The sequence below is a fragment of the Pan troglodytes genome, chromosome 23 (genome assembly GCF_028858775.2).
Source record: "Pan troglodytes isolate AG18354 chromosome 23, NHGRI_mPanTro3-v2.0_pri, whole genome shotgun sequence".
NCBI lineage: Eukaryota > Metazoa > Chordata > Mammalia > Primates > Hominidae > Pan > Pan troglodytes.
Genome location: NC_086016.1, coordinates 52000609 through 52024474, shown reverse-complemented (window position 1 = coordinate 52024474; position 23866 = coordinate 52000609). Strand labels below are relative to the sequence as shown.

The window sequence follows — 23866 nt, the reverse complement described above, 5'->3', positions numbered from 1 at the left end:
AGGGGGTTAAGCCATCCTCCTGCCTCCTCCTCTGAAAGTGCTGGGATTGCAGGTGTGAGCCACCAGGGCTATTTTTTAAGATAAACACAGGGTGTGTTGAACTAGGCGCTTATGTCAAAAGAGGGTGACCCCAGTCCTCTCTCCTCCCTGAGGGCTGCATGGGATGGGACCGGCCTGGCGTTGTGCTGACAGAGGGCTTTGCTCAGGTGGTCTCTGTCTTGGGTTAATTTGGTGACTGGTCCACATATGGTGATGCACCAGCGGTCCCAGTCTCTGTCATGGGAGAGGGACACTCACATAGGTAGCAGCGGCAGAGGGCAGGGGCAGCCAGGCCTGGGAGGCTCTGAGGGCGACAGGTCAGGTAGAGGAAGGGCGTTCGTGGCCATCCTGACAGGGCCTCGGGCTTGAGGGCGTTTGTCAAGGCGGGTCATCTGGCTGGAAGAGGGGGATGGTGAGGGAGGTGCCTATGGCTGGGTGCAGAGGGCCCAGCGTGGCCCAGGCTCAAGGTCCTGTGGAGGGCAGGGGGCTTCCTGCGGGGAGGGACTGCAGGCAGCAGGTGATGGAGGTGGAGCTGGGGGCCTGGCAGGGCCTGGGGAGGGCACTGCCTGGGCTGAGGGTGGGGTGGTCTGAGCGCGGCTGCCACTCAGTGTCACAAGCCTCAGGGAGCCAGGAGAGTCCATCACTGCCGGGCCCTCTGGGTGCTGGGGAAGGACCCGGGGCTCAGGCCCAGGAGAGTCCATCACTGCTGGCCCTGTGGGTGCTGGGGAAGGACCCGGGGCTGAGGCTGGCCAGCTCTGTGCCCGTTCAGAGTTTGCTGCCTTGATGGGAACAGGAGGCCAACTCAGGCCATGCTGGGCATTGAGGGGCAGCAGGGCTGCAGGCCAGGAGGGCCGCGGCCTGGGGCATTGAGAGGTGCCCACTCTGGCTGGAGAGGAAGCCCCACAATGCGGTCCCTGATCTCAGGCAGCGGTCAGGTGCTTTCCGGTGACACTTGTTACAGGGGAGGGGACGGTGCCCCCCAGCTCCGACTGCCCCGCACTGCCCTCGGGCCTGGGAGCTCCTCTGGCTGCCGTGACTGTTCCTCGCTGGGGGTTCCTCCGGCTGCCGTGGCCATGCCTGGGTTGGGGGCTCCTGGGAGCTCTGCCTCTGCTTTTCTGTGCCTTTGTCTCCCTCTCGTCTCAGGGGTCGGCTCAGGGCTGGAGGAGGAGCAGACCCCAACCGGAGTCATGGAAAAGAGGGTAAAGACGGGGAGAGCGGCACGGATGGATTGTATTCGGTGACAGGCTTTTCCAGCAGGGAAGAAGATCCAGTGGGAACTGGACCCAGCTCTGTGTCTTTGAGGCCTGGTGTGCTGGGCATGAGGGGCTGCTCCATGCAAGGGCCCCCGCTGTGCCAGTCAGCCTTATCCGGAGGAGGACAAACTTGGGGAGTCCAAATGAGGGGGTGCAGGGTAGAGCAAGGCCCCCTCCGAAGTCAGGTCCTCAGCCTGGCCACCGTGGGAGCAAGAGCAGGCCGTCTCCCGTGGTGTCAGGGCCCAGGGCCTTGAGACAGTCCTGGGGGTGGAAGGTTTCTGATTGCGAGCTTTGCGCAGTGACTGCCCACTCCAGGTTTGGGCGGGAACAAAGGGCGAACGCCCTGGCAGTGCTGAGCTCTTTGGGGCAGGCACTTAGGAGGTTGCGGTCATCCTAGGTGGGGCCTCGAGCTCAGAAACCGCACCAGAGATTGTTCAAGGGTGCACTAGTCTGCTCTCGCACTGATGTAAAGAAACACCTGAGACTGGATAATTTATAAAGAGGAGGCTTCATTGGCTCGCGGTTCCGCAGGCTGTACGGGAAGCGTGGTACTGGTGTCTGCTCAGCTTCCAGGCTGGCCTGGGAAAACTTTCCATTATGGCGGAAGGCGAGGGAAGCGGGCACGCTTTCATGTGGCCAAAGCAGGACGAAGAGGGACGGGGGAGGCGTCACCCATTTTCAAACAAGCAGACCTCTCGAGAACTCACTCGGTATGAGAACAGCATGGAGGGGATGGCGCTAATCCATTCCTGAGGGCTCCACCTCCATGACCCAGTCACCTCCCACCAGGCCCCGCCTCCAGCATTGGGGATCACAGTTGGACATGAGATTTGGTGGGGACGCAGATCCAAACCATAGCAAAGGGCAGGGCCTGTGGAGAAGAGGGCTCCAAGGAGCCTGGTGGGTTTGGAAGAGAGTGAGTCTTGATCGGGGGTTCAGGGCGTTTAGACCAGGGTTGGCAAGCTTTTCCGTTAAGGACCAGCTAATAAAGAGCCTCATCTTCGTGGGCCACACTGTCTCTGGCAGCTGCTAACTCTGCCGTAGGATCCTGAGATTGGCATAGTTGATCGTGAGAGAACCGGCGGCACCCTGTCCCACTCAGACCTGCTGGGAGTGGGCTTGGCCGCGCGGGTGGCACTCTGACCTACACAGTCACTTGGGATTGTTTGAAAATATATTTTTAGGCTGGGCGCAGTGGCTCATGCCTGTAACCTCAGCACTTTGGGAGGCTGAGGCGGGCAGATCACGAGGTCAGGAGTTCAAGACTAGCCTGGCCAACATAGTGAAAGCCTGTCTCTACTAAAAATACAAAAATTAGATGGGCGCGGTGGCGTGCACCTGTAGTCCCAGCTACTTGGGAGGCTGAGGCAGGAGAATCACTTGAACCCAGGAGGCGGAGGTTGCAGTGAGCCGAGATCATGCCGCTGCACTCCAGCCTGGGTGACACAGCGAGACTCTGTCTCAAAAATATATATATATATTTTAAAATCTCATCTAAATTTTAAATTGGCATCTTGGGTAGAATTTCACAGACAATTCTTGAGGCAGTATCTTAACCACTTTCACGGGTTACTGACTCTGTTTATTTGGTGGTGAACTCTTTGTTATGACTTGGTGAAGTTGAACAGCAGGTTATGCTCCTAGTATGTTTTGTAGGTAGATTAATTTTATTGTCACCACGTTCTGCCTATGATGTGTAACCATTCTTTTTTCAGGCTGAATAACTATAAAAAGTCTTGGCTGTACAAAGCGGGGTCTCTGCTTGTGATCGGACACCTCGTGGTGAATGCCGCCTACTCGGCCACGGCCCTGTATGTGTCCCATTTCAACTACCCAGGTGGCGTCGCAATGCAGAGGCTGCACCAGCTGGTGCCCCCCCAGACAGGTGGGTGCTCGGGGCACTGCCTGGGGACTGCTGTGGCTCCGACTGCAGGGCTGGGCTCTGATGGCAGGCCTGGTTTTCCTAGACGTCCTTCTGCACATTGACGTGGCAGCCGCCCAGACAGGTGTGTCTCGGTTTCTCCAAGTCAACAGCGCCTGGAGGTAGGATCCACACACAGCACGGCCCTCCCAGAGGCCATGTGAGGGCCCCTTGGGGGCGGGGGACAGGGTGATGTGGGGGCCCTGGGCAGGACCACCAGCTCTCATCCCACAGGTACGACAAGAGGGAGGATGTGCAGCCGGGGACAGGCATGCTGGCATACACACACATCCTCATGGAGGCGGCCCCTGGGCTCCTGGCCCTCTACAGGGACACACACCGGGTCCTGGCCAGCGTCGTGGGGACCACAGGTGTGAGTCTGAACCTGACCCAACTGCCCCCCTTCAACGTCCACCTGCAGACAAAGCTGGTGCTTCTGGAGAGGCTCCCCCGGCTGTCCTGAGGGGGACCAGGCAGCCCTCAGCAGCCACAGGCCTTCCAGGAGCTGTTATCGCTACCAGTTTCTGGCACAATTCCAGCACAATTATGACAATTCAGAGAAGCAAGTCAAAGGACTGGGCACCTGCCTCTGACAGACACCAGACCAGGTCCAGGGCCTCCTCCACAGCCTCAGCTGGGGCTCTCAGCACCAAAGAACGAGGGGCCCAGGTCTTGTTGGCACCCCGGGAGCCACTGCCCAGGGTGATGGTGGCCAGCTCAGGGCTTCCTGCGGGTGACTGTCGCCCAGACCAGGTGCCATTCATGACTAATCAGGAGCAGCGGGCTCACCCAGGCACCTGTCTGCCAGGAGGCCACGTGTGTCCTGCCCACCCAGGGGGAGCTGTATTTTGGCAGCACCACACGCTTGCTGCCCGAGGGCCTCTTGGGGCACCTAAGACAGCACCCCCTCTCAGGGGAGACCATGGTGGCCCCGGCCGCACCCCCCCACCCTGGTGCCACCACTGCAACTTTTGTATTCACAGGCATCCCATCTCCATCACAGATAAAATTTTAGGAGATAAACAGATTCAAAAAGGAATGAGATAAAAAGAATAAGACAATAAATGTTGATTGGAACCTCTCAAGATTACAGAAAATAATGAGAATGAAATTTTAAAAATGTTTCCTATGTGATAGCTTATCACAGGTGACTATTCCAGGTGTTATGGTAAAGGGACAGCTTGGTGCTGTCAGCCTCACTGACCATGCATTTATAAAACACCAGAGTGCGTGTGACGCTGCTGGGCACTGGAGACGGGACCAGGTGCTGCTGCACACGTATGCACACGCCATGCACACATGCACACACACCACACATGCATGCATACAGTGCACACATGCACACACCATGCATACACGCCACACACAGTGCACACGTGCACACACCATGCATACACGCCACACACAGTGCACACGTGCACACACCATGCATACACACCACACACAGTGCACACGTGCACACACCATGCATACACACCAGTGCACACGTGCACACACCATGCATACACACCACACAGTGCACACGTGCACACACCATGCATACACGCCACACAGTGCACACGTGCACACCATGCATACACACCACAGTGCACACGTGCACACCATGCATACACACCACACACAGTGCACACGTGCACACACCATGCACACACCAGTGCACACGTGCACACACCATGCATACACACCACACACAGTGCACACGTGCACACACCATGCATACACACCACACAGTGCACACGTGCACACACCATGCATACACCACACAGTGCACACGTGCACACACCATGCATACACACACAATGCACACGTGCACACACCATGCATACACACCACACAGTGCACACGTGCACATTACCATGCATACACAGTGCACACGTGCACACACCATGCATACACACCACACAGTGCACACGTGCACACACCATGCATACACCACGCATGCACAATGCATGTGCACACCATGCATACACACCACACATGCATCCACACACAATGCACAGATGTGCACACCATGCATACACACCATGCATGCAGAATCACACGTGCACACACCATACATACCCACCACGCATGCACACACACAATGCACAGGTGCACACACCATGCATACACACCACACAATGCAATCATGCACACGTGCACACACCATGCATACACACCACACAATGCAATCATGCACACGTGCACACACCATGCATACATACCACACATGCACACACGTGTGCATAAAGACATGATTTCTTCCTGTGCTCTTTGAGAGCTTGTGGCTGTTGCCCAGGTGCCCTGGAGCTGCCTCTCCACCTGATGCCTCCTGGTTTTCCCATTGCATCTGGCGAACATCTGTGCAGACACTTCCTGACTCCCACAGAGGCCAGATGGTGAGGGCTGGAGAGCAGGCTTCCTGGCCCCAGCATCCACAGACATGGGCTCCCTCCCCGATCCATCCACCTGTGTGTCTCAGGTATTCACTGGTTATCCACGCTCATTTGTTCTCTTTTATCGCTGGCCACATGTGGATTGCCTCCCGACTTCAGTGGTCTGTGAGTCACTCCTGTCTTTAATTATCCTGGTGTTCAAAGTGTACGAGATTTGCTGGTGGGAAGCCTGCCATGCTCTGCCTGTGCGCCGTGCCTCTCCTTCGAGCACCTCCTCATGACCAGGCATGGCAGGGCGTCCTCTTGGGCCTCTGGCCTCGGCCATTGCTCTGTGGGTCTTGGCTCACTTTGGTGGGGAACAGCGTTAGAGACCAGGATCTAGACACGAGGTGTGCTCGATGCCACGGGGTGCCTGAGCTTTAGGCCCTTTCTGTGGACAGGCTAGGGAGGACAGGCCTGCTGCGTGCAGACGCACACGTACATATGTAATATGCGTGTACAGATCTGAAACAGCACAGAACCGTGCCTGGATTCCGTCCCACCTTGCACGGTTCTCCCCCACCCCCCATCTCCACCCTGAGGACCCTGGCCCCCAGCAACAGCAGCATCCTCACGCATCTGCTAGGGAGTCCAGTGCACGCCTGCTCGAGAACTCCAGTGCAGCTTTGCCACAGGATTGCAAAAACAAACCCACCATGAAGAGGTCGGGATTGTTTGCAGTTCACTCCCTGCCCACAACTGCGGGTGCCGTCAAGCACTGTGCTCATGAGTTCCTTGGGTCGGCTTCTCCACCGTCAGTGTAGTGGTGCCTTCATTGGAAATACAGCTGGGTTCATCCTTTCCGTTTGCTTTCAGTCTTGTGCCTCCCACCATACCCCACACCCCCATCCTGTTAGGTTTGTAGAGTGTGACCATCCTTCCAGATGTCAAAACTGCCCCTGAAGACAGATGCAGGGAGCCACTCCCTCCTGTACCTCCTCCTCGCTTTTTGGTAATGAGCATAATTGTCTCCTGGTTTATCTCCCGTGTGTTTAATTTTGTAAAGATAAACATATACACATATATTCCCCTCTTTCCTAGACGGAGCATTCTTTGTAGGCTCTTTTGCACTTTGGCTTGTTTTGTTTTAGAGACAGGGTCTTGCTCTGTCACCCAAGCTGGAGTACAGTGTTGCAAACATAGCTCACTGTAGCCTCCATCTCCTGGGCTCAAGCCTTCCTCCCATCTCAGCCTCCCAAGTAGCTGGGACTACAGGTGTGTGCCACCAAGCCCAGCTAATTTTTAAAAATTTTTTCTTGAAGAGATGGGGTCTCGCTGTGTTGCCCAGGATGGTCTTGAACTCCAGGCTTCAAGCAATCCTCCTGCCTTGGCCTCCTAAAGTGCTGGGATGACAGGCGTGAGCTTCCAGCCACCGTTTTTTTCACATAACACTCTCTCCTGGAAACCATGGTGTCGACGCAAGGATTTCTCACTGGCTGGCACTCTACCACGTGATAAGCCGCAGTTTCCTCAGCTGCTGTCCTCTCTGTGGTCAGTTAGGTTATTTCCAATATTTTGTAAATTCAGATAACCCTGCCATGAATAACTGAGTGCGTTTGTACTTTCATATTGTTTGATGTGTGTCTTCAGGGTGAATTCCTAGGTGTGGTAGTGCTGGGCTGCGGGGTGATTGCGCATTGGTTGCATTGGGTATTGCCAGGTTCCCTCCACAGGGTGGTCCCATTTTGCAACCCCACAGAGCCAAGCCTTTTTAATTGGCCAGTCTGAGGGGTGAGTGATGGTTCAGTGTCGTTTCAATCATTTTCTTTTTTTTTTGAGATGGAGTCTCACTTTGTCACCCAGGCTGGAGTGCAGTGGCGCGATCTCGGCTCACTGCAACCTCCGCCTCCCAGGCTCGAGTGATTCTCCTGCCTCAGCCTCCCAAGTAGCTGGGACTACAGGTGCACGCCACCATGCCCGGCTAATTTTTTTGTATTTTTAGTAGAGACGGGGTTTCACCATATTGGCCAGGCTGGTCTCGAACTCCTGACTGAGTGATCCACTCGCCTCGGCCTCCCACCTAAAATGCTGGGACTACAGGTGTGAACCACTGTGCCCGGCCTGCATCATTTTTCTTATGAGTGAAGTTGAATGTCTTTTCATATGCTAATTTTTTTGTATTTTTTGTAGAAATGGGGTCTCACTGTGTTGCCTAGGCTAGTCTCAAACTCCTGGGCTCAAGTAATCCGCTTGCCTTGGCCTTCCAAAGTGCTGGAATTACAGGTGTGAGCCACTGTGCCTGGCTGGGGTTAATTTTTTAACATGGTGTGAGGTATGGATCGATTTTTTTTTTTTTTTGTCTATGAATATCCACTTATTCTAGCCCCATTTGTTGAAAACATTATCCTCAGTGGTGCACGCCTGTAGTTCCAGCTACTAGAGAGGCTGAGGCAGGAGGAACCCTTGAGCCCAGGAGGTTGAGGCTGCAGTGAGCTGTGATTGCACCACTGTGCTCCAGCCTGAGTGATGGAGAGAGACCCCTATCTCTTAAGAAAAGAAAGAGAAAGAAAATACTGTCTTTTCACCACTGAATTGCCTGTGCACTTTTCTCAAAAATCAATTCACTCGGCCGGGTGTGGTGGCTTACACCTGTAATCCCAGCACTTTGGGGAGGCCGAGGCAGTGGATCACCTGAGTTCAGGAGTTCAAGATCAGCCTGGCCAACATGGTGAAACCCCGTCTCTACTAAAAATACAAAAATTAGCCGGGCATGGTGGCGGGCACCTGTAATCCCAGGTACTTGGGAGTCTGAGGCAGGAGAGTCACTTGAACCTGGGAGGCAGAGGTTGCAGTGAGCCGAGATCGTGTCACTGCACTCCAGCCTGGGTGACAAGCAAAACTCCATCTCAAAAAAAAAAAGAAAAAAATCACTCAAGAGAATAAGAAGACAAACCACAAACTGGGAGAAAATATTTGATATTTGTGAAAGACATATCTGATAAAGAACTGGGTCAGGTGCGGTGGCTCACGCCTGTGATCCCAGTACTTTGGGAGGCTGAGGAAGGAGGATCGCTTGAGCCTAGGAGTTCTAAAATCAACCTGGGTGATATAGTGATACTCCGTCCCTACAAAAAACAACAACAAAAAATTTATTCAGGTGTGATGGTGTATGCCTGTAGTCCCAGCTACTTGGGAGGCTGAGGCAGGAGGGATCGCTTGAGCCCAGGAGGTCAAGGCTGGGCAACAGAGTGAGACCCTGTCTCACAAAAGAAAAAAAGAACTGGTATCCAATATATACAAAGAACTCTTAAAACTCAAAAATAAGAAAACAATGTGATTGAGGCCAGACATGGTGGCTCACGCCTGTAATCCTAGCACTATAGGAGGCCAAGACGGGCAGATCACGAGGTCAGGAGGTTGAGACCATCCTGGCTAACATGGTGAAACCACGTCTCTACTAAAAAAAAATACAAAAAAATTATCCGGGCGTGGTGGTGGGCACCTGTTGTCCCAGCTACTTGGGAGGCTGAGGCAAGAGAATGGCGTGAACCCATGCAGTGAGCCAAGACTGCACCACAGCACGGCAGCCTGGGCGACAGAGCAAGACTCCATCTCAAAAAAAAAAAAAAGAAAACATGGGCAAAAGATCTGAATAGACCCCTCACCAAAGAAGATACGCAGATGGCAATTGAGCATATACAAAAATGCTCCTCATTATATGGTCATTAGGGAATTGCAAATTAAAACAAAAATGAGACACCACTACGCACTTGTTAGGATGGCCAAAATCCAAAATGGATAATGCCAAGTGCTGGTGCGGATGTGGAGCAACAGGAACTCATTCATTGCTGGCGTGAATGCAAACCAGTGTCGCTGCTTTGGAAGAGTTTGGCAGCTTCGTACAGAACAGCATACTCTTACCCTGTGATCCAGCAATCAAGCTCCTCAGTATCTACTCAAGGGAGTTGAAAACTTACGTCCACACAAAAGCTCGTACAAGGATATTCATAGCAGCTGTATTCATAATCGCCAAACCTTGAAAGCAACCAAGATGCCCTTCAGTAGGTGAATGGATAAACTGTGGCACGTCTGTTATTCAGTGCTAAAAATAAGTGAATGACTAGCCCATGGAAAGACATGAGGGAATCTTAAGTGCATATTACTAAGTGAATGAAGCCAGTCTGAAAAGGCTACATACTGTATGAGTCCAACTATTTGATATTTTAGAAAAGGAAAAATTATGGAGACAAAAAAGACCGGGGTTGGCAGGGAGGATAGGATAAGCAGGTGGAGCATTTTTTTTTTTTTTTGACTGGGAATTTTATTCTGCTTCATGTTAAAAGTGGGCCAGGTGTGGTGGCTCACGCCTGGGATCCCAGCACTTTGGGAGGCCAAGGTGGGTGGATCAGCTGAGGTCAGGAGTTCAAGACCAGCCTGGCAAACATGGCGAAACCCCGTCTCTACTAAAAAAAAATATACAAAAATTAGCCAGGCGTGGTGGCAGGCACCTGTAATCCCAGCTACTGGGGAGGCTGAAGCAGGAGGATTGCTTGAACCCGGGAGGCGGAGGTTGCAGTGAGCTGAGATCACGCCATTGTACTCCAGCCTGGGCAACAAACCAAGACTTCATCTCAAAATAAATAAAAAATAATAAATAAAATTAAGAGGACAAAGTACCAAGGTAAATGTTGACAGGAAAAGAGAAAAGATATTAAGACTTCACTGATGCTGTGAGACTGAGGGTGCTGTGGCGGAGAGACAATGGGCTGGACCACGCCAGAGAGGAGCAGGGGACCAGGACCTGGGCCTGCATGAGGGCTCACATGGCCTTGGGACCATGGACATGGCAGAGGCTGGGGGCAGGTGGCCATGTGGCCTCTTCTCCCTCACCCACCTCCATAGGAGGATACTGGAGAGGTCCCCCAGGACCCACTCCAGCCGAACAAGGTCTGCTGGGATGCTTCTGGAAAAACCTTTATTTCCTGAAGGAAAAGAGCATCTCACAGGGAGAGATTTAGCCACAGACGTTCCTGAGCATGAGGATGACGCCTAGGTGAAAACTGAGGTCCAGAGCCCTGTTGTCAGCACCCCAGAAGTCTCATGCAAGAGACACGTGCATATTTAGAATTATTGAGCCACACCAGTGGGTTTCCTCTGGTCTGTTAACAGACTGTGCAGGAAGGTGCAGCAACAGTCACTGAAAGGCTGACATGGACATCAGGACCAGCTCACTGGGAAGAGATGGTGGGCGGAGACCCAGCAGGGACACGGGCCCTTCCCTGGGGCACAGTGCTGAGCAGAGGGGCTGCTCACAGGAGACCCAGCATTTGCCCTTCCCAGAACGCAACCAAGACTGCCAAGTGGACTGATGGCTGAGTGAATCTAATCTCATTTAACTGCAGCTGATCAAATATTAATCAAGACTCCTTTAGAGTGACTGGTCCTACTCAATTAAAATCCACTCATTTATAAGTAGAAGGCAATTCTTTAAATGTTTAAAGAAAACCTAGTATTTTAATTAGTAACCTCAATAAACTAAATGTTAATTGTAAAGCCGTAAGTAAACATAAATGGTCTTCCCTCAAGGATACAAACTCTCCTTACAGCACCACTGTTTTTTTTTATTTTTGAGATGGAGTCTCGCTCTGTTGTCCAGGCTGGAGTGCAATGGTGCGACCTCAGCTCACTGCAACCACTGCCTCCCAGGTTCAAGTGATTCTCCTGCTTCAGCCTCCTGAGTAGCCGGGACCACAGGTGTGCACCACCACACCTGGCTAATTTTTGTATTTTTAGTAGAGCTGGGGTTTCACCACGTTGGCCAGGCTGGTCTCGAACTCCTGACCTCAGGTGATCCACCCACCTCGGCCTCCCAAAGTGCTGGGATCCCAGGTGTGAGCCACCACACCTGACCCACTTTTAAAATGAAGCAGAATAAAATTCCCTCTCACAAATCCAACCAAAATTACAAAATCCCTACAAAGGACCCTAACGAGAAACGACTAGAATGAAGCGAGTGGATGTTAGAGCAGGAGGATGGGAAGACTTACCCCTGCAAATGCCTCTGCCTCTCAACTCAGAAGCTCCAATGAGAATTTTTATGGTGATAAAATACTGAATACAGCCACAGAGCCCTATAAAATAATGAAGTGGGTTTACTAACATAGAAAGATGGGCTGTAAAGCAATGTGTACAGCATGGTGTCACCTGGGGCTCAGAGCCTCCCCTCTCCCTCCATCAGCCTGTCTGCCCCCAGCGGCAATGCTCCTGCCCCTCCTCCTCCTCCTGGGCTTCACTCCCACACGTGACTCCCTCCAACTCTCCCCTCCCTGCTTCAAGAGTGTCTCCCTCTCTCCTCACTCAGCTGTCCCCCAGGGCAGTGCCTTTGGGGTGGGTGGACGTGAGAGGCCTCTGGCCTCCACACACTGCCCACTGCTACCCTTGCTCAAGGCTGCTCAACCAGGGAGGAGACGGCCGTCCAGCAGGATGGTCACTGGGGCCAGAGGGAGTGGTCAGTCAGGACACATTCTGGAACAACACTCACTTTATTTGCTGCTGAGGCAAGTGTTCAGATCTCTCACTGTGATTGTCTATTTCTCCTCTTAGTTCTTTCTGTTCCAGTCACATTTTGGAGTTGTGTTCTTTGGTGCTTTTATGTTTAGCATTGTTGTGTCATCCCATTAACCTCACCACTTGGTCACTGAGCTGTCCCTCCATCTCTAATGAGTCCTCCTGCCTGAGGCCGTGCTGTCAGATGTAAACAGCTGTAGCAGATGTGTGGGTGGTGCCCTGGCTTCTGGCCTCTCGCATTCACTCTGCATCCTTGGACTTGATATGTGAAGCCTGTGAATGAACATAGCTGGGTTTTGTCTATCCAATCTAACACACTTAATTGGAGTTTGCATTCCACTTACATTTAATATGCTTGCTGACACATTTGGTTTAAAGCTACCATTTGCCTCTGTTTCCTATGTGTCCCATCTGGTTATTTTTCCTTTCTTACCTTCTTTGGGATTAGTGAAAGTAGGTATTAGTCCAGTTTCATCAACATGTTTATTGCTTTTAGCGGTTACCCTAGAGATCACGTCTGATGTCAGAATCTACTTTATTATTTTTTTTGAGATGAAGTCTTGCTCTGTCGCCCAGGCTAGGATGCAGTGGTGCCATCTCGGCTCACTGCAACCTCCGCCTCCTGGGTTCAAGCAATTCTCGTGCCTCAACCTCCCGAGTAGCTGGGATTACAGGCATGCGTCACCAGGCCCAGTTAATTTTTTGTTTTTTTAGTAAAGACGGGGTTTCATCATGTTGGCCAGGCTGGTCTCAAATTCCTGACCTCAGGTGATCCGCCTGCCTTGGCCTCCCAAAGTGCTGGGATTACAGGTGTGAGCCACTGCACCTGGCCCAGAATCTACTTGAAATCCATACTTTCACCCCTTGCAGGATGGTGCAATCCTTTATTTCCCTCCCACCTTTTGTCCTTACTGTCCATGTATCTTAAGTCTACCTGTATTTTGAACTCTAAGAGATAGTTTTAGGCACTCTATTATTTATTTAGCTTTCCCGTTTCTGCTTCTTTCAGGAGTATTCCTTGTTCCTTCCCACACCAAGTGTCCACCTGGAGAATTCCCTCCAGGATATATTTTAGGGCTGGTTGGCTGGTGACAAATTTCTGCAATTTTTTGTTTTGTCCAAAAACTTAAGTTCATCCTCACTTTTGAGGAATCTTCTCACTGGGTATATAAATCTAGATTGGTAATTATTTCCTTTCAGCATTTAAAAAAAGCCACTCCACCATTCCAACTATTTGTTTTAGAGAGTCAGCTGCCAGCTTTATTGCTCCTCTGAAGGTAAAAGTGTCTCTCCTCCCTCCCTCTGCTTAAGGTTGTCTCTTTCTCTTTGGGTTTCAGCACTTTGCCATGATGTGCCTAGGTGCAGGTTGTTATTTTCAATTTATCCTCATTGGGGTTCAAAGATATTGACACCTATGGCTGATGTCCCAACAGTTCTGGAAAGTCCTCAGCTGTGATCTCATCCAAATGGCCCTCCACCCCTTCTCTCTCTTCTTCTGGGACTCCCGTCAGCTGTGTGCTAGTCTTTTCCCTTGCGCTGTGTCTCTCAGGCACTTTTCATCTCTCTGTACTTCAATATGAATGTTTTCTACTGGCTTGTCTTCCAATTCAGTAATCCTTTCATCTATAAGCCTAATTTGGTACTAACTACATCTAGGGAATTCTTCATTCATCGTTGTGTTTTTCAGCATTAGCACGTTTACAGATTCTCTCAGGTGGCATTCTCCACCTTCTCATCCATATTATTGAATGTATAAATCATAAAGTCCGTGTCTGAAAACTCCAGTATTTGGATCACGTGTGAGACTATTTCTATTGTCTTATGATTCTCTTTTCAGTCACTTAGTCCTTTTTTTCAGTGTGTCTCATAATTTTTTTATGAGAGTCAAACTGTTTATCTGTAAAGTTACAGGAGCTCTGATGTTTTCATTGAAAGAAAATTTAGTTTTCCTCTAGCAGAAAGGTGAGGCAGATCGCCCTGATGCAATCAAGGCTGAGATGGCTCAAGCCATGTCCAGACTTGGTGAGGGTTGGTCCCTCTCCAGTTTGCCCTTCAGGGGTCTCACCTGGAAACCTCAGAGTTTTCTCAATGGCAGGCACTGAAGTCCCAAGTTTTGTCTCCCTTGCCCAAAGATGTCTCAGCTTTCCAGCCTTTTGCTGCTATATTTGGGTTTCCAAGCCTCTTGCCTCGAGCACAAGCAGCAACCAGGAATAGGCACCTGCTGCAGGGGAAGCTGCACACTGGGAATTGGGCCACTTCTCTGAGGCTCCTGGCATCCTGGCCAACATGACAGCTTGTGTGTTGCTGCCGGTCTCCCAGCCCAGTGACACCACGCCAGCTCTGGTTGCCACCTTCTGTCAGGCCTTAGGGCAGGACACCAGCAAATGGCCCAACAGGAAAAAATGTGAATACAGGACTCACCTTTATGCAAGTCTCATCTTACTAGGATTTTGTTTCCTCAAATCCTGGCTGTCTTAATTACTCTCTGATGTCTTCAAAAAGTTTTTTTTGTTTGTTTTTTTTTTTGTTTTTTTTTTTTTTGAGACAGAGTCTCGCTCTGTCACCCAGGCTGGAGTGCAGTGGCATGATCTCGGCTTACTACAACCTCTGCCTCCCGGGTTCACGCCATTCTCCTGCCTCAGCCTCCAGAGTAGCTGGGACTACAGACGCCCGCCACCCACCCGGCTAATTTTTTGTATTTTTAGTAGAGACGGGGTTTCACTGTTTTAGCCAGGATGCAAAAAGCTCTTTTTAAAAATATATTTTATATGGCCTTGATAGTTCTTGGGAAAGGTTTGGTCTGATAGCAGTTGCTGCCTCATAGTCAGAAGTGGAAGAGAAGGGAATTTTAGCTTTAAATGAAGTTCAATGTTTTATTATTGCAGGAGTGGTCTTCAAAAAGTTCATGGAAAATGCATATTATGACAAAACTATGCATGCATTTCAAAATTCTTTTGCTCCAAAATAAACTCATACTAACTTGTTAGAACATGCCTGAATAGATCTAGTTTGAGGCAGTAAGAATCAGTTTGAAAAGGGCTCCTAGCAGAACATGAATTCTGCAAAAACTGAAGCAAAAACAAGCATCAAGTCTATAGTGAACCTTGGGTGGAAGAATGGTGAAAATCATGATGCTTTACAAAAAGTGTATGAGGACAGTGCCCTAAAGAAGTCAGCAGTATACACATAGATACCTCGTTTTAAGAAGGATCAAGACAACATTGGAGATGAAGACCACAGTGGCAGACCATCCACATCAATTTGCAAGGAAAATATTGATCTTGTTCATGCTCTGATTAAAGAGGACTGACGATTAACAGAACAATAGCCAAGACCACAGACATCTCAACTGGTTCAAAATTGAAGTTGAGCAAGCTTTGCACTCGATGGGTGCCAAAACCGTTGTGCCCAGATCAGCTGCAGACAAGAGCAGAGCTTTCAATGGAAATTTTAAACAAGTGGCATCAAGACCCTGAAGCATTTCCTTGAATTATAACAGGAGATGGAACAGGGCTTTACCAGTACCATCCTGAAGACAAACCACAATCAAAGCAATGGCTACCAAGAGGTAGAAGTGGCCTAGTCAAGGCAAATGTGGACAAGTCAAAGTAAGGTCATGGCAACAGTTTCTTGGGATGCTCAATGCATTTTGCTTGTTGACTTTCTGGAGGGCCAAAGAACATTTTTTTTTTTTTTGACATGGAGTCTCGCTCTGTCGCCCAGGCTGGAGTGCAGTGGGACAATCTCAGCTAGCTGCAAGCTCTGCCTCCCAGGTTCACGCCATTCTCCTGCCTCAGCCTTCCGAGTAGCTGGAGTAGCTGGGACTAGAGGTGCCTGCCACCACGCCCAGCTAATTTTTTGTATTTTTAGTGGAGACGGGATGGGGTTTCACCATGTTAGCCAGGATGGTCTCGATTTCCTGACCTCGTGATCCGCCCACCTCAGCCTCCCAAAGTGCTGGGATTACAGGCGTGAGCCACCGCATCTGGCCACAATAACATCTTATTATGAGAGTGTTTTGAGAAAGTTAGCCGAAGCTTTAGCAAAAACACACCCAGGAAAGCCTCACCACTGTCTTTCTCCATGATGACAATCTCATCAAATAAGGGCAATTCTTCAAGAGTTTTGTTGGGAAATCATTAGGCATCCACCTTACAGTCCCGATTTTGCTCCTTCTGACTTTGTTTCCTCATTTTAAAAAATCTTTAAAAGCACTCATTTTTTCTTCCGTTAATAATGTTAAAAAGGCTGCATTGACATGGTTAAATTCCCAGAGCCCGCAGTTCTTTAGAGGTGGACTAAATGGCTGGTGTCACAGCTTACAAAAGTATCTTGACCTTGATGGAGCTTACATTGAGAAATAAAAATGTTGTTTTGTTGTTGTCATTGTTGGTGGTTTTAAGAGAGAGGATCTTGCTCTGTTGTCCAGGCTAGAGTGCAGTGGTGTGATCACAGCTCACTGCAACCTCAAACTCCTGGGCTCAAGTAATCCTCCTCCCTCTGCCTCCCAAGTAGCTGGGACTACAGGCATGCACTACCAAACCTGGCTAATTTCTTGAACTCCTGGCCTCAAGCAGTCCTCCCACCTCAGCCTCCCAAAGTACTGGGATTACAAACATAAGCCACTGTGCCCAGCCAAGAAATAAAGTTTTTATTTTTTTATCATCTTTTACTTCAATATTTCCACAAAATTTTTAAAGTCCCTTCGTATAATGACTGGTAATTTCATTCACTGAAGAGACAGTTCTGAGGCTCATACAAAGAGCTTTTTATTATCTGAGACAGACCTGAGAAATTAAGGAACCTGCCTAAAACATCATTTCCAGGCAGGGAAACAAACAGCTCGCAGCTGGGGTTCTGAACGGAGAGGCAAGGTGGGAATGGCTAAGAATCAACATATTTTCTAGTTGCACCCACAGTCCCCTCATTCAAGTAGTGAGAGTCGTGTGACTGTCAGCACTGGGCCTCTTGTCCATCTTCCTGCAGGACTGTCAGCAACTGGAGGGCACAGACGGTTTGACCATTGAGTGCCGGTTTCAACAAATGTCCACCAACGAAATGAAGGGAATGTACGAGATAAAATGACTCTCCTAGTGTCATTCAGGAAGGGCCACATTTTCTGTTGAGTAAAGCAAGCCCTCATTTTTTTCTGCAATCCCCTTTTATACACTGACTGTTACTCAGAACACTTCAACTAAAAATACAGCAGCATGAAGCTGAAAGCTTAAAAAAACAAACAAACAAAAAAACCATAAAGGCAGGCTAGCTCAAGGGCCAGCAAACTTGCTGTTCTGGAAAGGGCCAAACAGTGAGTATTTTCAGCCCTGTTTGTCCCTTTCAGTGGGCCTGTGGTCTCTGTCACAACTATTCAATTCTCCCGTCGCAGCCTGAAAGTAGCCAAGACAACATGTTAAAAAAAAAAACAGCTGTGACTGTATTCCAAGAAAATTTCACTTAGAAAAATGGGCAGAGTGCCGGACTGGGTCTGTGGTTGCAGCTTGCCCATCGTGGACTAGACTATATGCTCTGTGAGACTAGAGACTGTGTCCACGGAAATCTCTGTTGCATTCCAGGAACTAGCCCAGGCCCTGGAAAAGGGAGGGCACTTCATCTCAGTTGAATGAATGAGTGGATACAATTCTGCTACAGTTAGTTGTGCTGGCTTGTTTTGGAGAGAAAATCCATGAAGCTCAATATCCCAAAATTCTAAGGATATTACCATTCCAAATACAATCTTAAGAAACACAGGACTGCAAGCTGGTCGTGAGCACAGCTAAGCAAGAACTGTGGCTCCCTCCTATCCTGTGCGCAAGCCTTTCTACACCAGGATGACACTGGCCAGGGCTGCTGGCGAGGGAGAGATGGGTGGGCCATGGACCCCACCTCCTCTGCAGCCTCACGGGCACTGTCCCTGACCAGCCCTCCTGGGCACTCTGGAAGCAGGCTGTTCTCACGGGAACAAGCACACAGCTACCGGGTAAGAGGTCACCAGGAAGAGCGTGCACAGAGGCTGCGGCCAAGGCAACCCCTCAGGGCTGCCCACCGGCTCCTGCATTCTGGCACCACTTGAACATGAGACCTGGAAAGTCATCACCATGGCCATGATCAGAACTGTTGTTGTAAGAATTACATCTCCACTTCCCCGGAGCCCTGTCTGGGGTTAAGGTGAAATTTCAAATGCTGCCCAAGTATGGGCTCTAGATAATGGACCACAAAGAATATGCCTGTTTTCTTATCCTAAAAATAAAAAGCCAGTGTCTGCCAGCACTAGAAAATTGCAAATAAAAAGTTTAATTTCAGAAACTGAGTTCACCATTTATAAATACACTAAAACATAGTCAATGCAAATTTAGATTAAGCGTAGGTACAGTATTTCAACAAAACAACAACTTTTCTAAAAGGTTGTAGGCAAATGAGTGATTTGTCTCACTCAGGATATTTAATTGGTTTAAAATGAGAAAATTAATCTTTTTTTCTCTGAAGACATAACTTTTAAAATCATCTGACAACTGATACTTCACTCTGATGTCCTTGGGATTCGAAAATATCCCAGTGATGGCCGCATCTTCCCTATCATAAAAAAATCTAAACACTAAGGCTATTCTTACAACTGGAATATAACAAGCTTCTTCCCTGTTAATAAGCCATCTCTTCTAAAAAAATTTTACACAAATTTGATCAAACAAGGGGGTCAGTGCACACATTTCGAAAGACAGCTTCAGAGCGTGGAGATGCTGAAGCGGAGGCGTGGGGGTTTCAGCAGGGACCACCTGCCATCAGTGTGTCATTGAACGCACTGGCGAAGTGATGAGCACAGTTACAAAGGGATCACATTTCAGAGGAGCTGATGATAAACAGCTGGGGTATCTCTGAGTTAACTGACCATGTAAAGCCTGAATGCAGAAACCTGAAATGGGAAAGTTCTCAAAATAAGCTCCATGAAACATCTAAGTTTCGTTTCCAAATGCCACGTCTCTGTCGTAGTAAACAGTTACCTTCCAGAATATTATCTGTACTCCGCGGGACACTTTAGAACCTGCGGTTAAAAACTGCTCAGTCAGGATGGCTTGCCCTCCACCTCCTATTTACAGATTTCATTTGATAGCCACAAAAGCTATTCTGTTGCAATTAAAGCAATGCTTCACTAAAATACAGTACCTGATTTGTGGTTTGTACATAATTGAGTAAAAAGCCTACAGAATAAAATGGTTTACATCTTCTTTGTCATTCTAGTAAAACAAATTACTAACCCAAAACTTTAAAAAACTTTACAGTTATGAATTAAAATCTAGTCACCATATTTCATAGTTGACAGGACAAGCTATTTCTGGTGGACGTCTTAATAAAACACCCCGCGAAACTTGGCCTGAAGGACAAGGGGTAAGGCACGTGGAGACACTGTGGTGAGCTGGAGAGCGGCCCTGAGAGTGCCTGGTCTGATGTCGTGCACAGCCGTGGGCAGAGTGGGTCACAGACCTGGTACAGGCTGCTAACGCTGGGGCAGCCACGCCTCTGGCCTAGTGGTGCCGTCGTGAGTTTCAATACTGAAAGTATATTAAGGGAAGATTCACTTTCAAAAAGATAAGTTTTTCAAAATGTTCCATCATGAGCCTGGATTGGCCAAGGCTACCGTTCTCAGTGGGTGTGTTGAACAGCTTTTCTGAAGGGACGATGCTTGGGGGGCAGCCCAAAAATCTGACGGCCAGCGCGGACAGCCCCGGCCAGGACGCCTTCTTCAGGTTCCAGTAGGTGAGCGGGTCACAGCTGTGTTCAAGCACCTCCTCCTCCAGATACGCAAGCACCATGGCCTCAGGCAGCTTTTCTCTTGGGTCTTTCTTCTTCACCTTGGCCACAAGTGACCACAGGTTCTCCTCTGCGGCAGAGTCTTTCGACGGGGAGCCAGCATCACACCTGTGGGAGGCAGCCACGTCCTCTGAGGTAGAATTCATGAGTTCGAGTTCCCTGATTAAATCCTGTTTGTACTGCTCCGCCTCCTCCTCCGTAAACAGGGAGGCCTTGTAGCGAGGATCCAGCAGCGTGGCGAAGACGTACCGCGGGTCGTGGAGGGTGGCAGACAGGCGGCTCACCATGGCCTCCTTCAGAGAGCGCAGCATGGTGTCGATGCCCATCGTCTCCTCGAAGAGCATCTCCACCTTCCTGTTGAGGATGTGTACCATGGGGATGACCTGGCTGAGGGTGGACATCTGCGTGCTCATCTCCCGGCTCGCAGCCTCGAAGGGCTTTAGCGCACGGCACACGGACTGCATGACCTCCCACTGGTCGCAGCTGATCAGCTCTCGGAAGTTACACTCGACGGACATCTCGTTAATGGCCCTTTTCTGCTCAATGAGCCGCTCGAGCATGTGGAAGGACGTGCTCCACTTGGACGGGACGTCCTGGAGGAGGTGATGCTGAGGCAGCGCGTGCTCCCTCTGCAGCTCGGCCAGTTTCTCCTTCGCCTTGGGCGACCGGTGCACCCGCTCGCAGATCTTCCGGGCGAGGCTCAGCAGGTTCTGCACCATCCGCTGGCTCTTAATGGCCTCGCTGACGATCAGGTTCACCGTGTGGCTGAAGCACTGCACGCTCGAGTGCTCCCCCTCGCTCAGCGTCTTCCCGATGCTGGGGTTGTCGGTGACGGTGATGCCCACCTGAAGGCCGGTGGAGGTCACCCACGCTTCCCACCAGCACTCCAGCTGCTTCTGAATGCTGTTGCCACTGTAGTCGCAGTCCACCTGCGACACGTCCAACAGCGCCGAGCAGTGGTGGTCGTCACAGCGTGGCCGGGCTGACGACTCGAAGGAAACCCAGTGGGCCGTGAGGGTCAGGTACTCGCGGGTCTGGTTACTCATCCATATTCCAGACGTGAAGTGGATCACACCACTCTCAGCTTCCTTAAGGTGGGACATAATTATCTGCTTCACATTATCATACATACCTGGGATAGCTGTCCTGGAGAAGTAGGAAGGGGCGGGGAGGGAGTACTGAGGTTTCAAGTATTCAAGCAGCCTGTTAAAGCCAACATTGTCTACAAAAGAATATGGCTGGAGGTCAAGTGCAATCATTTCAGCTATGAGACTTGTGATTTTTTTGGCAACTGGGTGAGAATCGTAAAACTTCTCATTGGTGTCATCAAAAGAGGAAGCGCCTGATAATTCTGTGCACCGCGGCACCCGGATGTCCGGAGAGGAGGGCCGAGCCGTCTCCGAGACCTCAGTTTTCAGCACGTTGCTATGGAACCGCTGTAAATGTCTCAGAAGACAGCTGGTACCCAAGTTAGTCGGCTTCTTCCCCCGGCTGATGGTCCGGCCACAGTGCAAGCACACGACTTTTGTGGAGTCTGCGGAGCAAATAGAAAAATGATTCCACAGCTTCGAGGTCTTTTTGCTATTAACAGGAAACATAACTTGATTGTTTTTTGTGACCACTGTTGGCAAGTCAGTCAATTTGGAAGAGGAACTTTCTGCAGAGGCCAAAGTGGCATACGGAGAGTTTGCCAGACTCGCACCCAGGAAGCCCTTCTGGCTCCCGACAACTTCTGGATGGCGCCGGTAGAGATGTCTCATCAAGCAGCTGGTGCCCACATCACCCTTCTTCCCCCGGCTGATGGCACAGCCGCAGTACCGACACTCGGCCTTGAGGCTGTCCATGGAGGCCAGGGAGAAGTGATGCCAGACCTCCGACTTCAGTCTCTTCATGACCTTTTTATTCTGCTGGAAGATGGCGCCAGATTCAAACAATCTAGGACTCAGCCCATCAGCCTGCTGCTTCTCGGGAGAGGACGCCGAGGCCTCCCCTACGTCATCGGAAGATGAGAAGGCCGCCGCGTCTTCCATCAGCCCATCTCCAGGGTTCAAGTGAGACTGCAGGTCCTCAGTCAGCCTGTCAGGGGAGGGGGAGGCCGAAGGAGACTCTCTGACCGGCTTGACCGGAGACGAGGACACAGAGCTGAGCTCCCCCTCCGGCGGCAGCAAGGAGGGCAGCAGAGTGGGAGGGGCGGAGTACAGCGGCGGGATGCCCGTGCCCCCGTTCTCCTGCAACACGATGGCGCGGTGTGCCCTCCACATGTGCCTGATGAGGCAGCTCGTGCCCAGGTCCTTCCCATTCTTCCCCCGGCTGAACTCGTTCATGCAGTGAATGCAGACAGCTTTGGAGCTGTCCAGTGGCGACAGGTAGAAGTGCTTCCAGACGGCGGACCTTCTCCTGGACCCGGAGGTGCTCTTTGGAAGTGGAAAGCTCTTCTCCGCTAAGTTCTCTGCAGGTTCATCGTAATGGAGAGCAGGGAGGTGGGGAGACGACCCCACCAGGGCTTCTTCTCTGCCGCACTTCTCCGAAACGGACATGTCAGAGGAGATTTCTTCAGAAGAAACTACAGACACAGACTCCTCTGTTATTCGATCGGGGGACGGGATCTTAGACGCCACTTTCTGGACAAGTTTGATGGGTGAGAGGATGGTGCTGAGGTCACCCGCGTCCGCAGGCTGCGGTGGAAGCAGGAGTGAGGGAGAGGGGAACGAGGACACGGCAGACACGCTGCCATTTTCCTGAATGAGCACGGTCGGGTGTGCGCGCCTCACGTGCCTCATGAGACAACTGGTACTCAAGTCTTTCTCGTTTTTGCCTCTGCTGAACTCCTTCACACAGTACATGCATATTGCTTTAGTGCTGTCTCGGGGAGAGATAAAAAAATGCTTCCAGGCTGGAGACTTCTTCCTGGAGCTCATGTTCCGGCTGGAAAGGAGGCTCTGGGTCACGGCCTCCATGGCCACGTCGTATAGGGTGCTGCTGTACTGGGAGAACAGCGCGCCATAGTCATCCTCACTCTCTGCAGACAAGTACTTCCCCGGGGGCTTGCAGCTGCAACCCGTCCCACCGAGGCCCGCTCGCTCCCCACCGCTGTCCGTCTGCTTCATGTCCTCCTGCTCGCTTTTAAAGTCCATTCTTTCCAAACTATCAGGAGGAATTCCATCATCGTCTTCCTCTTCTATTTTAAACTTTATTTTATCAGAAACGAAATCACCGTCCTCTTTGGGACAAGTTTTCAAGTTATTCTCCATGACTGACCATAACTACTCCGGCTGTATCTTAGGTTCATAAAACACTGATCCAAATGCTCATTTGTGCCCCCGAATGTAGATTATCTTCACTTTTTCATCATAATTCCATCTTTCAGGATGTTTCTAGAAATATGGCTAATCATAAATAGTACTGAAAAAAAGAATCTGTGACTCATGGTCTTAGAGCGTAGATCACTGCTTTCCAAGAGTCCTGCTACTAAATACTCATGGTGTAGACAACGATGTGTGCAGCAGAGACGTGCTTCTGGTCCTGAGGACAGGATCTGCCTGATCATCTTGACAGCATACACGTGACCCTTGTGCATTACCTATAAGAGATGAAATAAAATTAAGCATGGAACTAAATCACACATTTTAACCTCTACCGTCATGGCTCCATCAGCCTAAATAGGTATAGAAAAAAACTGTATAATGGAAAACTGGAATCGAAAAACTTGTTCTCTGACTTCCTGCAATCCATTTACAGGATGACAATACCCCCAAATTGCAAAATAAGCAAAAAATAGAGACATGAAAAAAAATGCAAGTGGCCTCTTAATAAAGGATTGGGGAACATGAATTAAAACCTAGAATGGTATAAAGAGGTTGCCTCATCTAGAATTTATGCCCTCATCCTTCAAACAGTTCATGAGAGGTACTCACAGCTGCTATAATCAG

The 23866-nt window shown here is 50.2% G+C and overlaps 2 protein-coding genes across 5 annotated transcripts in view; one reads left to right on the top strand and one right to left on the bottom strand.

The window, feature by feature from the left end:
- The window catches only part of ALG12 (ALG12 alpha-1,6-mannosyltransferase), a 29809-nt gene extending 11372 nt beyond the window's left edge, over positions 1-18437 (top strand). Inside the window, exons 8-10 of one of the 2 annotated variants that reach the window (XM_009438650.4) lie at positions 3008-3177; positions 3260-3335; positions 17121-18437. In XM_009438650.4, the coding sequence (XP_009436925.1) occupies positions 3008-3177; positions 3260-3335; positions 17121-17154 (280 nt within the window). In that variant the 3' untranslated portion in view covers positions 17155-18437. Of the gene's footprint in view, positions 1-3007; positions 3178-3259; positions 3336-3447; positions 4299-17120 lie in introns of those variants that run through there. The other variant, XM_001140006.8, reaches the window with a different exon arrangement.
- ZBED4 (zinc finger BED-type containing 4) overlaps positions 18410-23866 on the bottom strand; it is a 39366-nt gene continuing 33909 nt past the window's right edge. For all 3 annotated transcript variants that reach the window (XM_024352737.3, XM_024352738.3, XM_016939449.4), the window contains one exon: positions 18410-23517. In XM_024352737.3, coding sequence (XP_024208505.2) covers positions 19673-23188 — 3516 coding nt within the window. In that variant the 5' untranslated portion in view covers positions 23189-23517 and the 3' untranslated portion in view covers positions 18410-19672. The remainder of the gene's footprint in view (positions 23518-23866) is intronic.